The sequence below is a fragment of the Pleurodeles waltl genome, chromosome 5, assembly GCF_031143425.1.
Source record: "Pleurodeles waltl isolate 20211129_DDA chromosome 5, aPleWal1.hap1.20221129, whole genome shotgun sequence".
Classification (NCBI taxonomy): Eukaryota; Metazoa; Chordata; class Amphibia; order Caudata; family Salamandridae; genus Pleurodeles; species Pleurodeles waltl.
The window spans coordinates 421,314,890-421,332,265 of record NC_090444.1 but is presented as its reverse complement, the minus strand read 5'-3'; the positions used below and the strand labels follow the sequence as shown (position 1 = coordinate 421,332,265).

General features: G+C 48.5%; 1 protein-coding gene across 1 annotated transcript in view; it reads right to left on the bottom strand.

Moving 5' to 3' along the window:
- The window catches only part of MTIF2 (mitochondrial translational initiation factor 2), a 350,344-nt gene that overhangs the window by 235,934 nt on the left and 97,034 nt on the right, over positions 1-17,376 (bottom strand). Inside the window, exon 5 of the mRNA XM_069234182.1 lies at positions 15,094-15,254. Within this exon, the coding sequence (XP_069090283.1) occupies positions 15,094-15,254 (161 nt within the window). The remainder of the gene's footprint in view (positions 1-15,093; positions 15,255-17,376) is intronic.

The window sequence follows — 17,376 nt, the reverse complement described above, 5'->3', positions numbered from 1 at the left end:
TCGTCGAAGCAGGGCAGTCCTCAGAGGATGCAGAGGTCGCTGGTCCCTTTGGAAAGCGTCGCTGGAGCAGAGTTCTTTGGAAGGCAGGAGACAGGCCGGTGAGTTTCTGGAGCCAAGGCAGTTGTTGTCTTCTGGTCTTCCTCTGCAGGGGTTTTCAGCTGGGCAGTCCTTCTTCTTGTTGTTGCAGGAATCTAATTTTCTAGGGTTCAGGGTAGCCCTTAAATACTAAATTTAAGGGCGTGTTTAGGTCTGGGGGGTTAGTAGCCAATGGCTACTAGCCCTGAGGGTGGGTACACCCTCTTTGTGCCTCCTCCCAAGGGGAGGGGGTTACAATCCTAACCCTATTGGGGGAATCCTCCATCTGCAAGATGGAGGATTTCTAAAAGTTAGAGTCACCTCAGCTCAGGACACCTTAGGGGCTGTCCTGACTGGCCAGTGACTCCTCCTTGTTATTCTCATTATTTTCTCCGGCCTTGCCGTCAAAAGTGGGGGCCGGGGCCGGAGGGGGCGGGCAACTCCACTAGCTGGAGTGTCCTGCGGTGCTGTGACAAAGGGGTGAGCCTTTGAGGCTCACCGCCAGGTGTTACAGCTCCTGCCTGGGGGAGGTGTTCGCATCTCCACCCAGTGCAGGCTTTGTTACTGGCCTCAGAGTGACAAAGGCACTCTCCCCATGAGGCCAGCAACATGTCTCTAGTGTGGCAGGCTGCTGGAACTAGTCAGCCTACACAGATAGTTGGTTAAGTTTCAGGGGGCACCTCTAAGGTGCCCTCTGGGGTGTATTTTGCAATAAAATGTACACTGGCATCAGTGTGCATTTATTGTGTTGAGAAGTTTGATACCAAACTTCCCAGTTTTCAGTGTAGCCATTATGGTGCTGTGGAGTTCGTGTTTGACAAACTCCCAGACCATATACTCTTATGGCTACCCTGCACTTACAATGTCTAAGGTTTTGCTTAGACACTGTAGGGGTACAGTGCTCATGCACTGGTACCCTCACCTATGGTATAGTGCACCCTGCCTTAGGGCTGTAAGGCCTGCTAGAGGGGTGTCTTACCTATACTGCATAGGCAGTGAGAGGCTGGCATGGCACCCTGAGGGGAGTGCCATGTCGACTTACTCGTTTTTGTCCTCACTAGCACACACAAGCTGGCAAGCAGTGCGTCTGTGCTGAGTGAGAGGTCTCCAGGGTGGCATAAGACATGCTGCAGCCCTTAGAGACCTTCCTTGGCATCAGGGCCCTTGGTACTAGAAGTACCAGTTACAAGGGACTTATCTGGATGCCAGGGTCTGCCAATTGTGGATACAAAAGTACAGGTTAGGGAAAGAACACTGGTGCTGGGGCCTGGTTAGCAGGCCTCAGCACACTTTCAATTGTAAACATAGCATCAGCAAAGGCAAAAAGTCAGGGGGCAACCATGCCAAGGAGGCATTTCCTTACACAACCCCCCCCCCAAACGAAAGAGGATGAGACTAACCTTTCCCAAGAGAGTCTTCATTTTCTAAGTGGAAGAACCTGGAAAGGCCATCTGCATTGGCATGGGCAGTCCCAGGTCTGTGTTCCACTATAAAGTCCATTCCCTGTAGGGAGATGGACCACCTCAACAGTTTTGGATTTTCACCTTTCATTTGCATCAGCCATTTGAGAGGTCTGTGGTCAGTTTGAACTAGGAAGTGAGTCCCAAAGAGGTATGGTCTCAGCTTCTTCAGGGACCAAACCACAGCAAAGGCCTCCCTCTCAATGGCACTCCAACGCTGCTCCCTGGGGAGTAAACTCCTGCTAATGAAAGCAACAGGCTGGTCAAGGCCATCATCATTTGTTTGGGACAAAACTGCCCCTATCCCATGTTCAGAGGCATCTGTCTGCACAATGAACTGCTTAGAATAATCTGGAGCTTTTAGAACTGGTGCTGAGCACATTGCTTGTTTCAGGGTGTCAAAGGCCTGTTGGCATTCTACAGTCCAGTTCACTTTCTTGGGCATTTTCTTGGAGGTGAGTTCAGTGAGGGCTGTCACAATGGATCCATATCCCTTCACAAACCTCCTGTAATACCCAGTCAAGCCAAGGAATGCCCTGACTTGAGTCTGGGTTTTTGGAGCTACCCAGTCCAGAATAGTCTGGATCTTGGGTTGGAGTGGCTGAACTTGGCCTCCACCTACAAGGTGGCCCAAGTAAACCACAGTTCCCTGCCCTATCTGGCATTTGGATGCCTTGATAGAGAGGCCTGCAGATTGCAGAGCCTTCAAAACCTTCTTCAGGTGGACCAGGTGATCCTGCCAGGTGGAGCTAAAGACAGCAATATCATCAAGATAAGCTGTGCTAAAGGACTCCAATCCAGCAAGGACTTGATTCACCAACCTTTGGAAGGTGGCAGGGGCATTCTTTAAACCAAAGGGCATAACAGTAAACTGATAATGCCCATCAGGTGTGGAGAATGCTGTTTTCTCTTTTGCTCCAGGTGCCATTTTTATTTGCCAGTACCCTGCTGTCAAGTCAAAGGTACTTAAGAATTTGGCAGCACCTAATTTGTCTATGAGCTCATCAGCTCTAGGAATTGGATGGGCGTCTGTCTTGGTGACAGAGTTGAGCCCTCTGTAGTCCACACAAAACCTCATCTCTTTCTTTCCATCTTTGGTGTGAGGTTTGGGGACTAAGACCACTGGGCTAGCCCAGGGGCTGTCAGAGCGCTCAATTACTCCCAATTCCAGCATCTTGTGGACTTCCACCTTGATGCTTTCCTTAACATGGTCAGACTGTCTAAAAATTTTGTTTTTGACAGGCATGCTGTCTCCTGTGTCCACATCATGGGTACACAGGTGTGTCTGACCAGGGGTTAGGGAGAAGAGTTCAGGAAACTGTTGTAGGACTCTCCTACAATCAGCTTGCTGTTGGCCAGAGAGGGTGTCTGAGTAGATCACTCCATCTACTGAGCCATCTTTTGGGTCTGATGACAGAAGATCAGGGAGAGGTTCACTCTCTGCCTCCTGATCCTCATCTGTTACCATCAACAGATTTACATCAGCCCTGTCATGGAAGAGCTTAAGGCGGTTCACATGGATCACCCTCTTGGGGCTCCTGCTTGTGCCCAGGTCCACCAGGTAGGTGACCTGACTCTTCCTTTCTAGCACTGGGTAAGGGCCACTCCATTTGTCCTGAAGTGCCCTGGGAGCCACAGGCTCCAGAACCCAGACTTTCTGCCCTGGTTGGAACTCAACCATTGCAGCCTTTTGGTCATACCAAAACTTCTGGAGCTGTTGGCTGGCCTCAAGGTTTTTGGTTGCCTTTTCCATGTACTCTGCCATTCTAGAGCGAAGGCCAAGTACATAGTCCACTATGTCTTGTTTAGGCTCATGAAGAGGTCTCTCCCAGCCTTCTTTAACAAGAGCAAGTGGTCCCCTTACAGGGTGACCAAACAGAAGTTCAAAGGGTGAGAATCCTACTCCCTTCTGTGGCACCTCTCTGTAAGCAAAAAGCAGACATGGCAAGAGGACATCCCATCTCCTTTTGAGTTTTTCTGGGAGCCCCATGATCATGCCTTTTAATGTCTTGTTGAATCTCTCAACTAAGCCATTAGTTTGTGGATGGTATGGTGTAGTGAATTTGTAAGTCACTCCACATTCATTCCACATGTGTTTTAGGTATGCTGACATGAAGTTGGTACCTCTGTCAGACACCACCTCCTTAGGGAAACCCACTCTGGTAAAGATACCAATGAGGGCCTTGGCTACTGCAGGGGCAGTAGTCGACCTAAGGGGAATAGCTTCAGGATACCTAGTAGCATGATCCACTACTACTAGGATGTACATGTTTCCTGAGGCTGTGGGAGGTTCTAGTGGACCAACTATGTCCACACCCACTCTTTCAAAGGGGACCCCCACCACTGGAAGTGGAATGAGGGGGGCCTTCGGATGCCCACCTGTCTTACCACTGGCTTGACAGGTGGGGCAGGAGAGGCAAAACTCCTTAACCTTGTGGGACATATTGGGCCAGTAGAAGTGGTTGACTAACCTCTCCCACGTCTTGGTTTGTCCCAAATGCCCAGCAAGGGGAATATCATGGGCTAAGGTCAGAATAAACTCTCTGAACGACTGAGGCACTACCACTCTCCTAGTGGCGCCAGGTTTGGGGTCTCTGGCCTCAGTGTACAGGAGTCCATCTTCCCAATAGACCCTATGTGTTCCATTTTTCTTGCCCTTGGACTCTTCAGCAGCTTGCTGCCTAAGGCCTTCAAGAGAGGGACAGGTTTCTTGTCCCTTACACAGCTCCTCCCTTGAGGGTCCCCCTGGGCCTAAGAGCTCAACCTGATAAGGTTCAAGCTCCAAAGGCTCAGTTCCCTCAGAGGGCAGAACTTCTTCCTGAGAAGAGAGGTTCTCTTTTTCTGACTGTGTTGCAGTTGGTTTCCCAACTGACTTTCCTTTTCTCTTGGTAGGCTGGGCCTTTCTTCCAGACTCCAGCTCTACTTTTTCACCCTGTGCCTTGCATTGTGCTCTTGTTTTTACACACACCAGTTCAGGGATACCCAGCATGGCTGCATGGGTTTTTAGTTCTACCTCAGCCCATGCTGAGGACTCCAGGTCATTTCCAAGCAGACAGTCTACTGGGATGTTTGAGGAGACCACCACCTGTTTCAGGCCATTGACCCCTCCCCATTCTAAAGTTACCATTGCCATGGGATGTGCTTTAGTCTGATTGTCAGCGTTGGTGACTGTATAGGTTTTTCCAGTCAGGTATTGGCAAGGGGAAACCAGTTTCTCTGTCACCATGGTGACACTGGCACCTGTATCCCTCAGGCCCTCTACACTTGTCCCATTAATAAAGAGCTGCTGCCTGTATTTTTGCATGTTAGGCGGCCAGGCAGCTAGTGTGGCTAAATCCACCCCACCCTCAGAGACTAGAGTAGCTTCAGTGTGGACCCTGATTTGCTCTGGGCACACTGTTGATCCCACTTGGAGACTAGCCATTCCAGTGTTACCTGGATTGGAGTTTGGAGTGGAACCTTTCTTGGGACAGGCCTTGTCTCCAGTTTGGTGTCCAGGCTGATTACAGCTACGACACCAGGCCTTTTTGGGATCAAAGTTTTTACCCTTGTACCCAGGATTGGTTTGTGAAGAGGCTCTGGGCCCACCCTCCTGTGCAGGTTTTTGGGGGCCTGTAGAAGACTCTTTACTATTTTTATTTTTGGCTGTCTCACCACCTTTCCCCTGGGGAGGTTTTGTGACCCCTTTCTTTTGGTCACCCCCTGTGGAAGTTTTGGACACCCTAGTCTTGACCCAATGGTCCGCCTTCTTTCCCAATTCTTGGGGAGAAATTGGTCCTAGGTCTACCAGATGCTGATGCAGTTTATCATTGAAACAATTACTTAACAGGTGTTCTTTCACAAATAAATTGTACAGCCCATCATACTTACTTACACCACTGACTTGAATCCAACCATCTAGTGTTTTTACTGAGTAGTCTACAAAGTCAACCCAGGTCTGGCTCGAGGATTTTTGAGCCCCCCTGAATCTAATCCTATACTCCTCAGTGGAGAATCCAAAGCCCTCAATCAGGGTACCCTTCATGAGGTCATAAGATTCTGCATCTTTTCCAGAGAGTGTGAGGAGTCTATCCCTACACTTTCCTGTGAACATTTCCCAAAGGAGAGCACCCCAGTGAGATCTGTTCACTTTTCTGGTTACACAAGCCCTCTCAAAAGCTGTGAACCATTTGGTGATGTCATCACCATCTTCATATCTAGTTACAATCCCTTTAGGGATTTTCAACATGTCAGGAGAATCTCTGACCCTATTTATGTTGCTGCCACCATTGATGGGTCCTAGGCCCATCTCTTGTCTTTCCCTCTCTATGGCTAGGATCTGTCTTTCCAAAGCCAATCTTTTGGCCATCCTGGCTAACTGGATGTCCTCTTCACTGGAGTTATCCTCAGTGATTTCAGAGTTGTTGGTCCCTCCTGTGAGGGAACCAGCATCTCTGACTATTATTTGTGGAGTCAGGGCTTGAGAAGCCCTGCTCTCCCTAAGTAGGACTGGAGGGGGGGAATTTCCCTCCAAGTCACTATCTTCATCCTCTGAGTTGCCATCCTCAGAGGGGTTGGCCTTTTCAAACTCTGCCAAAAGCTCCTGGAGCTGTACTTTGGTAGGTTTGGGGCCCATTACTATTTTCTTTAGTTTACAGAGTGACCTTAGCTCTCTCATCTGTAGATGGAGGTAAGGTGTGGTGTCGAGTTCCACCACAGTCACATCTGTGCTAGACATTTTGCTTCTAAAAGTTAGAATACTTTTTGAGAATCTAAAACTGGTTCTAGAATCTAATTCAAACTTTTACAAACTTTTAAACTCTAAAAGAAATGCTAAACAGGATCTAACACAAGGCCCTAGCAGGTCTTTTAAGAATTTAGAAAACTTTTCAAATTGCAAAAATCAATTTCTAATGACAATTTTGGAATTTGTCGTGTGATCAGGTATTGGCTGAGTAGTCCAGCAAATGCAAAGTCTTGTACCCCACCGCTGATCCACCAATGTAGGAAGTTGGCTCTGTATGTGCTATTTCAAAGTAAGGAATAGCATGCACAGAGTCCAAGGGTTCCCCTTAGAGGTAAAATAGTGGTAAAAATAGATAATACTAATGCTCTATTTTGTGGTAGTGTGGTCGAGCAGTAGGCTTATCCAAGGAGTAGTGTTAAGCATTTGTTGTACATACACATAGACAATAAATGAGGTACACACACTCAGAGACAAATCCAGCCAATAGGTTTTGTTATAGAAAAATATCTTTTCTTAGTTTATTTTAAGAACCACAGGTTCAAATTTAACATGTAATATCTTGTTTGAAAGGTATTGCAGGTAAGTACATTAAGAACTTTGAATCACTTCAATTGCATGTATACTTTTCAAGTTATTCACAAATAGCTATTTCAAAAGTGGACACTTAGTGCAATTTTCACAGTTCCTGGGGGAGGTAAGTTTTTGTTAGTTTTACCAGGTAAGTAAGACACTTACAGGGTTCAGTTCTTGGTCCAAGGTAGCCCACCGTTGGGGGTTCAGAGCAACCCCAAAGTCACCACACCAGCAGCTCAGGGCCGGTCAGGTGCAGAGTTCAAAGTGGTGCCCAAAACGCATAGGCTTCAATGGAGAGAAGGGGGTGCCCCGGTTCCGGTCTGCTTGCAGGTAAGTACCCGCGTCTTCGGAGGGCAGACCAGGGGGGTTTTGTAGGGCACCGGGGGGGACACAAGCCCACACAGAAATTTCACCCTCAGCGGCGCGGGGGCGGCCGGGTGCAGTGTTAGAACAAGCGTCGGGTTCGCAATGTAAGTCAATGAGAGATCAAGAGATCTCTTCAGCGCTGCAGGCAGGCAAGGGGGGGCTTCCTCGGGGAAACCTCCACTTGGGCAATGGAGAGGGACTCCTGGGGGTCACTTCTGCAGTGAAAGTCCGGTCCTTCAGGTCCTGGGGGCTGCGGGTGCAGGGTCTTTTCCAGGCGTCGGGACTTAGGTTTCAGAGAGTCGCGGTCAGGGGAAGCCTCGGGATTCCCTCTGCAGGCGGCGCTGTGGGGGCTCAGGGGGGACAGGTTTTGGTACTCACAGTCGTAGAGTAGTCCGGGGGTCCTCCCTGAGGTGTTGGTTCTCCACCAGCCGAGTCGGGGTCGCCGGGTGCAGTGTTGCAAGTCTCACGCTTCTTGCGGGGAGTTGCAGGGTTCTTTAAAGCTGCTTCTTGAAACAAAGTTGCAGTCTTTTTGGAGCAGGTCCGCTGTCCTCGGGAGTTTCTTGTTGTCGTCGAAGCAGGGCAGTCCTCAGAGGATGCAGAGGTCGCTGGTCCCTTTGGAAAGCGTCGCTGGAGTAGAGTTCTTTGGAAGGCAGGAGACAGGCCGGTGAGTTTCTGGAGCCAAGGCAGTTGTTGTCTTCTGGTCTTCCTCTGCAGGGGTTTTCAGCTGGGCAGTCCTTCTTCTTGTTGTTGCAGGAATCTAATTTTCTAGGGTTCAGGGTAGCCCTTAAATACTAAATTTAAGGGCGTGTTTAGGTCTGGGGGGTTAGTAGCCAATGGCTACTAGCCCTGAGGGTGGGTACACCCTCTTTGTGCCTCCTCCCAAGGGGAGGGGGTCACAATCCTAAACCTATTGGGGGAATCCTCCATCTGCAAGATGGAGGATTTCTAAAAGTTAGAGTCACCTCAGCTCAGGACACCTTAGGGGCTGTCCTGACTGGCCAGTGACTCCTCCTTGTTATTCTCATTATTTTCTCCGGCCTTGCCGTCAAAAGTGGGGGCCGGAGGGGGCGGGCAACTCCACTAGCTGGAGTGTCCTGCGGTGCTGTGACAAAGGGGTGAGCCTTTGAGGCTCACCGCCAGGTGTTACAGCTCCTGCCTGGGGGAGGTGTTCGCATCTCCACCCAGTGCAGGCTTTGTTACTGGCCTCAGAGTGACAAAGGCACTCTCCCCATGAGGCCAGCAACATGTCTCTAGTGTGGCAGGCTGCTGGAACTAGTCAGCCTACACAGATAGTTGGTTAAGTTTCAGGGGGCACCTCTAAGGTGCCCTCTGGGGTGTATTTTGCAATAAAATGTACACTGGCATCAGTGTGCATTTATTGTGTTGAGAAGTTTGATACCAAACTTCCCAGTTTTCAGTGTAGCCATTATGGTGCTGTGGAGTTCGTGTTTGACAAACTCCCAGACCATATACTCTTATGGCTACCCTGCACTTACAATGTCTAAGGTTTTGCTTAGACACTGTAGGGGTACAGTGCTCATGCACTGGTACCCTCACCTATGGTATAGTGCACCCTGCCTTAGGGCTGTAAGGCCTGCTAGAGGGGTGTCTTACCTATACTGCATAGGCAGTGAGAGGCTGGCATGGCACCCTGAGGGGAGTGCCATGTCGACTTACTCGTTTTTGTCCTCACTAGCACACACAAGCTGGCAAGCAGTGCGTCTGTGCTGAGTGAGAGGTCTCCAGGGTGGCATAAGACATGCTGCAGCCCTTAGAGACCTTCCATGGCATCAGGGCCCTTGGTACTAGAAGTACCAGTTACAAGGGACTTATCTGGATGCCAGGGTCTGCCAATTGTGGATACAAAAGTACAGGTTAGGGAAAGAACACTGGTGCTGGGGCCTGGTTAGCAGGCCTCAGCACACTTTCAATTGTAAACATAGCATCAGCAAAGGCAAAAAGTCAGGGGGCAACCATGCCAAGGAGGCATTTCCTTACAGTCACTAAAATAAAGTACCTTCATTTTTAGTAACTGTGAGTATTGTGTTTTCTTGTGATATAGTGCTAAGTGATATAAGTGGTATAGTAGGAGCTTTGCATGTCTCCTAGTTCAACCTAAACTGCTCTGCTATAGCTACCTATATAAGCCTAAGCTGCTAGAACACTTCTAATCTACTAATAAGGGATAACTGGACCTGGCACAAGGTGTAAGTACCACAAGGTATTCACTATAAGCCAGGCCAGCCTCCTACAAACATCCATCCAGAATGTTTTTGTGCAGTCAAGATAAACCAATGCTTTTTGGTCCCAGGTGGTGGAGTCTCTCCTCCTCTTTGGAGGGATGATAAAGAGCAAAGAAGGTTGGAAGGGTGATGCTCTTGCCTATGTGGAAGGGAGTCACAAACTTTGTAAGGAAGGAGACACAAGTCCGGAGAACCAATTTGTCCGGGTAAGATGGTATAAGGAGGATGTACATAGAGTGCCTGAAATCTGCAATTTGCCGAATCTTCTGGACGATGCTTTGGCCCCTAAAAAGGAAGTTGTGTTGGTCAATTGACTACGACGGCAACGGTGCAGAGGCTCAAATGGTGCACACATCGGATAGGCGAGGATGCGGCTGCGTTCTCACTGATGTATGATGAACGGCGTCGGGGTAAACACATGCTGCAGGCCTTTAAGGAACCTAGCTACAGCAGGTGACAAACAGAAAAGGTTGGTTCAACAACTGCAAAAAAAATGCCGAAATGGCAGAGAGATAACATTTAACTGAGCCCAGAGCAGAGCCCAGCTGGACCAAAGATAAAACAAACAAAAGAACCTTTAATAAAGGTGCAGAGTAGGCGTTAACGTTGTAGGAAGCAGATCATGACACAAACTTAACCCAATGGCAGGCATATACTAACTTGGAGGAGGGGACCCCATAGACCTCGGGAGGAAGGTCCAAAGCCACCAAATGTCACCACCCAATCTCTGTGCTTGAAGGTGGAGGGTGCGCACGTTAAGGTGCAGGACCTTCCCCCCTATTGCAGCGACAGAAGATCCTTCAAAAGAGGCAGCCTGACTGGCCGACCGATGGTCATACTACACAACTCGGGATACCAGACTCTACATGCCTAATCCGGAGCCACAAGAATGACCCTGGCCCAGTCATTCCTGACTTTCTTGAGAACACTAGGCAGGAGTGGTACTGGCAGAAAGGCATACAAGAGGCCAAAGCTCCACTCAAGACAAAATGCAGCTCTGCGTGAGAGTAGCCTTGGAAACTCTAGCGAGCAAAACTGCTGACATTGCATCTTTATCAGCAGTGGCGAACAGCTCTAACCAAGGCTCTCCTCACTGCTGAAAAAGACCTTGGACCACATCAAGGTTGAGAGGCCATTTGTGATCCGCTAACCATCTTCATCTGAGTTTGTCTGCTCTGATGTTCGGAGAGCCTGACAGATGTTGGACCACCAGAGAAATACCCTGATGTTCTATCCATGCCCGGAGATGCAGGGCCTCCTTACAGAGGGTCCGAGACTCCACCTCGCCCTGTTTGCTGTAGAACCACATGGCAGTGGTGTTGTTTGTGAACACCTGGACCAGCTTTCCCCTGACAAAAGGAAGAAAGGCTTTCCATGCCATGTAAATTGATAGGATAGGTTGATATGGAGCTCGGACTCCACCGGAGAACAGGTCTCCCAGATAGTTGCCACAGCCCAGGACTGACGTCTCTGTAACTACAGTCAACCATTGGGGAAGGGAGAGGGATCTGCCACTGACCCAATCATGGTTTGTTAGCCACAACTGCAGATCTTTTGCACTTCCCTCTGAGATCTGGACCATGTCAGACAGATTCCCCTGATGCTGCACCCACTGGGACTTGAGGTCCCACTGTAGAGCCTGCATAGCCAACGGGCATGAATAACAATCAGGATGCAGGAGGCTATGAGGCCCAACAGGCTCCGAGTCAGTCTCACCAAAATCCAGGATAGAGGCTGAAACATCAGAATCATATACTGGATCGCAACTCTGGCGTTATGGGTCCAAAACTGCACTCTGTCCAGAATGGCTCCAATTAAAGGGAGTATCTGAGAGGGACTCTGGTGCAACTGTGGCACTATGACAGTGAACCCCAGAGAGTGCAAGAGGTTCACTGTAGTTTGAAGATGGGCAGCAACTGCCTGGGGTGAGCCCACCTTCAACAGCCAATCGTCCATGTAGGGGAACACTAATTCCTGACCTCTGCAGATGAGCTGCAACCACCACCATCGTTTTGAGAACACCCGAGGAGCAATGGTAAGGCTGTAAGGGAGCACACTAAACTGAAAGTGCTCTTGAATCACTGTGAACCACAGGTAACGTCTGTGGACAGGCAGGACGAGGATGTGGAACTATGCCTCCTGCATGTCCAGCAGTACCATTCAGTCTCCTGGGTTGCTGGAAGACAGGACTTGGGCAAGCGTGTTCATTTTGAATTTCTTCTTCTCAGGAAGAGTTTGAGAAGACGTAGCTCTATGAAAGGACAAATTCCTCTGTATTTCTTTGGCACAAGAAAGTAGTGGGAATAACAACTACAACCTACTTCTGATGAAGGCACCCTTTCTATAGCTCGCTTGGCCAGGACATTCTGAACTTCTTGACAAAGTAAGGAGAGATGGTCCTCTGTTAGCCAATCATGAGTGGGCGGCATAGGTGGTGAGGCAGTTGCAGAGTGGAAGGAGTAGCCCTTTGGAAGATCTGTAGGACCCAGCAGTCTGATGTCACTGATGGTGACCACAGTGGTGCCCATGATAATCGGAGGGCAAAACTGAAGAGGTTTGGAATCAGCAGCTGAGCAGGGTGTGGTGGACTAACCTAACCTCTGGCCACCTGTCCTAAGTTGGCTATAGGACCCATGTCCTCGGCCACAAAAAGCTGGGAAGCCTGTTGGCCTTGGAGGCTGGGAGGGAGTGGGCGTAGATGGAGGCCCCTTTCGTGGCCACAAAAGGAGTGGAAGGAGGACAGGTGTTACCAAAGGGGCCATAGACAAGCCCAAAAAATTGGCTGTAGCTCTGCTGTCCTTATAGCACTCCAGCTCCGAGTCCGCCTTCTCTTTCCAAAGGCGAGAGTCACTAAAGGGCATGTCCATGAGGAAAACCTGGACATCCCCTGAAAAGCCAGTAGTTTTCAGCCAGGCCAGTCTTTGCAAGGCCACAGATGATGAAATCACTGTGCTCCTGTCAAGCCCATATGGTGAACTTAGCTGCATCTCTCCCATCAGCAATAGCCTTGGAGATTTAGGGTTCAGTCCTCCTCCAAGACAACAGGTAGCACTTGCGCAACCATGTCCCATATCAAATGGGAGTAACAGCCCAATAGGCACGTGGTGTTCATGGACCACAGTGTTAGGCTGGCAGAACAGAACATTCTCTTACCAAAAGTATCCAGCCTCTTAGATTCCCTATCCGGTGGAGTGACAGGGAATACACCAGGGATAATTCTGGATGTGGAGGCTTGGACCACCAATCTCCATGGCTTGGGGGAGCGTGGTGGGGTGGGATGGGTAAGGAAACTAGGGCCCCCACGTTCGGGCAATGGCGGCAGGCAATCGTCCTATGCACAGGAGACCCAGTGCTGGGGTTAGACCAGACCCTGTGTAGGACGTCTGTAAAGGCTTTGTTAAAAGGGAGTATCAGTTCAGAAGGGTTGACTCCCAGCTGAAGCACCTTCGTGAAGATGTTCACCTGAAAGGCCACCTTGGACAACTAAATTTCCAAGACCTCAGCCACCATACACACCACAGTTACAAAAAAGGCTAGCTCTTCCGTAGCCACGTTAGGAGAAACTAGACTAGTGTCAGGTTAGGTGTCCAAACTACTAGCCTCTGCCAGTTCCTAATACCAGTTGTCCTGTTCCTCATCAGGGAGATGGTAACCATAAGGGTCCTTAGACCCCCCCACATTCGACTTCGTCTCCAGACCAAATAAGGCGTCTGCTCTGCTCCAGGAAGCATGGGTCCAGTTGGTCCCTGAACGACGCCCATCTGGCTTGGTGTTGCGCATTGGGGAATAATGATGGGGGCGGCAGCAAGGGGAGTCTGCAGCGTCTGCACTGGAGCGGGCACCATGGAAGGTCTCAGTCTCGCTGTTGACTCTGCTCTGGATCTAGGATGGGATCCATGGGTCCCCGAGTAGCACCAGGGCAAACCCACCAGCGTGGGTCCAGTAGGGGGGCCCTCCCTCGCCCCGAGTTCGAAGACGTTCTAGAGGGCCGCACAGATACAAAGCGCATGGGTCATAGCACTCCTTCAACTGGGCAGGGGTTGCTCCAGCATGGACCCAGGTTCAAGTTCCACCAACTCGCATGGAGTGCCGACGCTCCTCTGTCTCATCAGAAGACTTTGACGGGGACACAAATGTCAAAGATCTGTTTGACTTCTTGGTTGTTTTACATTTGGGGACTTACTAGACTTCACAGATGTTCTTTAGTAAGATGACAACCGTCAGGAGGGGCTTCAGAAACGGTCCTGAGACCTTCTACGCAATCAGGACCTTGAGTGTTGTGGAGTCGGCAGACATCAGGCATCGAAGAGCTTGAGGCAGCGCACCCTCAGCGCCTTTGGATGCATGGTGCAGACGTCCTCGTAGGTCCTGGAGTCTTGGTTTCCCTCCAGGCGCCAAAAACACACCAAGTGGGGGTCTGTCACAAACATTTGCCTGTGACCTACCTGGTTTGAAACCATATGTTTTTTTGGGTGACATTCCTCACACCACAAGAAAATTTCTCAAAACAAATTGACCAAATGTTGAAAAAAGCCTGTCAAAAAGTGACTGAGTGGTAGTTCAGACCAGATCAGAGCTATCTTATGTGGAAAGGAAAGAACTGACATCGGCGGTGCTTATATAGGTACCATGCACATCACTTGACCGGTGCTGACAACACACAGGTGAATTGCACCACCTAGTGGCATGCAGGGGTATTACTAAAAAATCTTCTGGATTCAGTCTGACGCCCTGGATATCTTTAAAAGAAAAAGAATCAGCGGCTAGAAAGCTCTATCACATTTATATGTTCTGAGCTTAACAGTTGTCTACAATGCACTCCATTGTCTTTGTGAATAGGTCTGCCACACTATATAAATGTTAAGGATACAAATTTTTAAAAATAGTTGACGTAATGAATTATATGTGGAAATTCCACGTAAGGCCCACAAGATGATGTATTGACTATTCAGGGCAAGGCATTGTGGGCTCCAGATACTAACTGAAAAAAAATCTCAAGTAACTGTTGAAGTTTAGTAGGCAGAATTATAAACTGGAGAAGCAACCTGACACAACGGCAATGACTCCATTACATGATAGGAACTGGGCTAGTTTGATAGACCACAGTTTAGTTTAAGTTGAGGCATGCAGATTGGTTAATGACCTGGTCATAGGAGAAAGACTGACAAGTGACTGTGAACCTGTGGATGACACACAGTGGATGCATAAACTAAGTTAAGAAATACCAATAGGAGGTCAAGGTGGCTGCTAACAGACATGGGTTAAGTGGTCTAAAGAAAATGTAATTTCAGCAACAATGTACTAAATTTGGAGTTAGAATGGATCCTGCAATGTCCTCTCTGAAAGATGACGACAAACATTTTGGAAAAGTAGTACACTGTAAGATTACTCTCCAGAAAGATTTTTACAGTATCACGATTGCCAGAAGCAACTGGTCTGTCAATTTTTTTTCAGTTCCTTAGGATAGAGATGAGGCTACAAAAGGGGATGAGCAGTGCAGCTTACCTATTCTTGGTAAAAAATAAAAAAAAAGGTTAGAAAGCTTAAATAAATCACCACCAGGCTTGTGGTACCATTTGAAATGTATAGCTGTGCAACTAGGAGTAAGTGATGGTACTGAGGCATTCAGAACATTACGTATGCCACTCACCATGGAAAGCCCCAATGTGCTGTGTGATGCCTCCAGCTTCCATTGCCGCCACCTGTGTTTCCCTTAACTTGTCAAGTAATGTTGTTTTCCCATGGTCAACGTGGCCCATAATGGTGACAACTGGTGGTCTTGGCATTAATAATGCTGGTTCTGCTGGAGGCCTAGAATAACAAAAAACAATGTTTTACCCTTCTTTGAATGAATACAGTTCAGGCTTTGAACATGTACAAAACAAACAACGAGGCTTGCACATGAGACACTATGTATCCTCACATAGCTGCATACTGTAATATTTCAAGATCAACAAAGGTGCATAGTAATAATGCATAGAGCAACAGGTGTGGGTGGGAGAGGCTGTTTAATAAGTGGAGAGAATTTTGCAAAATGGAATATAAAATAGTGTTTTTCGTCTTTACTCTGAGTAGGAAGCTGGCCTGGTGTGTGGTGGGTACCTAAGGTACTTACACCTTATATTAGGTCAAGGTATTCTCTATTAATAAAGTGTAGGCAGTATCTAGAAGCCAGGCTCTCTAGAGGTAGCTGTGGATAAGCAGCCAGCCAAGGCTTATCTAGGAGACAAGCAAAGCTCATGCAAAACCACTGTAGTCACACAGCACTTATACACATGAAAGAAAACACTCAGCTTTACAAAAATAAAGGTACTTTATTTTTGGTCATGCAATACCACAAGGTACTAGAAGGGCAAACCTCCAATAGGAGGTAAGTAATACACTAATTATATACACTAGTAAACAGCAATAGGCATAGAAAAGGTTAGAAAACAGTGCAAATGCAGTTAGACAATAGTGACCCTAGGGGGAGCCCAAACCATATACTAAATCAAATGGAATGCAAACACAGGACCCCCACCTAGGTAAGTGGAATGTGTAGAGGGGAGCTGGAGGTACTAGAAAACCACAGAGGCAAGTAACAAAGTACCCCCCAGTGACCAGGAAAGCAGGAATCACTGAAGTGGTCACTCCCCTTTCCATTGTCCAGTCTCGTGCCACAGCAGCAACTGGGGGTCCCTGAACTGGTGTGGACTGGTTTATGCACAAAAGGCACCAAATGTGCCCTTCAAAGCATACCAGTGGCTTGGGGAGGCTACCCCTCCCAAGCCAGCCACACCTATTTCCAAAGGGAGAGGGTTATACCTCTTTCTCCCAAAGGAAATCCTCTGTTCTGCCATCCTGAGCTTGATCAGATCAAGCAGCAGGAGGGCAGAAACCTTTCTGAGAGATGGAAGCAGCTTGGGCTGCTCAGACGACTGGCTGTAGCAATGCAGGGTGCCCTCTAAGGGGCCCCCAGAGTGCATGGAATCATACTTCCAACACTGGCAACAGTACTGGGGTGTGATTCCGACATGTTTGATATCAAATATGCCTAGGTTTGGAGTTACCATTATGTAGCTGGACATAGGTAGTGACCTATGTCCAGTACACATGTAAAATGGTGTCACCGCACTCACGAAGTCCATGAAAATGGCACTGGAGTTTGTGGGGGCACCTCTGCTAGTGCGGGGGTGCCCTCACACACAGGTACTTGCACCCTGCCCTCTGGGCTAGGAGGGCCTGCCATAGGGGTGACTTATAGTGACCTATGGTGAAAAAGGGTCCATGCACCCTTTCACGCTGGCTGCAATGGCAGGCCTGCAGAACACTTTGCATGGGTTCCCTATGGGTGGCATATTACATGATGAAGCCCATGGGGATCCCTTGGTACCCCAATGCTCTGGGTACCTGTGTACCATATACTAGGGACTTACATGGGGTCACCAGTATGACAAATGTGGGGAGAAAAAGGTACAGTTAACAAGTTGTAAGGGAGAGAGCATAACCACAGGGGTCCTGGTTAGCAGGATCCAAGTGGACACAGTCAAACACACTGACAACAGACAGAAAATGAGTAAGCATGCCAAGAAAGAGGGTACATTCCTACACTTAGTCATTCCTCACTTCTGCTCTTATGCACACTTCTAAAGGAAATGCTTAAAACTGGCCCAGCAAACCCCTGAAAGGGATCTGAATTTCAACAATGAAAAGCCCATCTTCTTGAGCCATGCAAGATCTATTGGCTTTATCAAAAAAAAAAAAAACTCTATTTGTGAAAAAACAGTGTAAGGGGGTTGGGCAATTACAAGAAGAGGGGTGTTGAATGGGAACTGAGTCACATGCTCTTGCACCATATTAATAGTGACAGAAGAAAAGGGATTACAAAATGAAAGTAGACACCTGGAGACCTTAGGAATGTGTTCTAATATGATCTCCCAAGCTTTTTATGAAA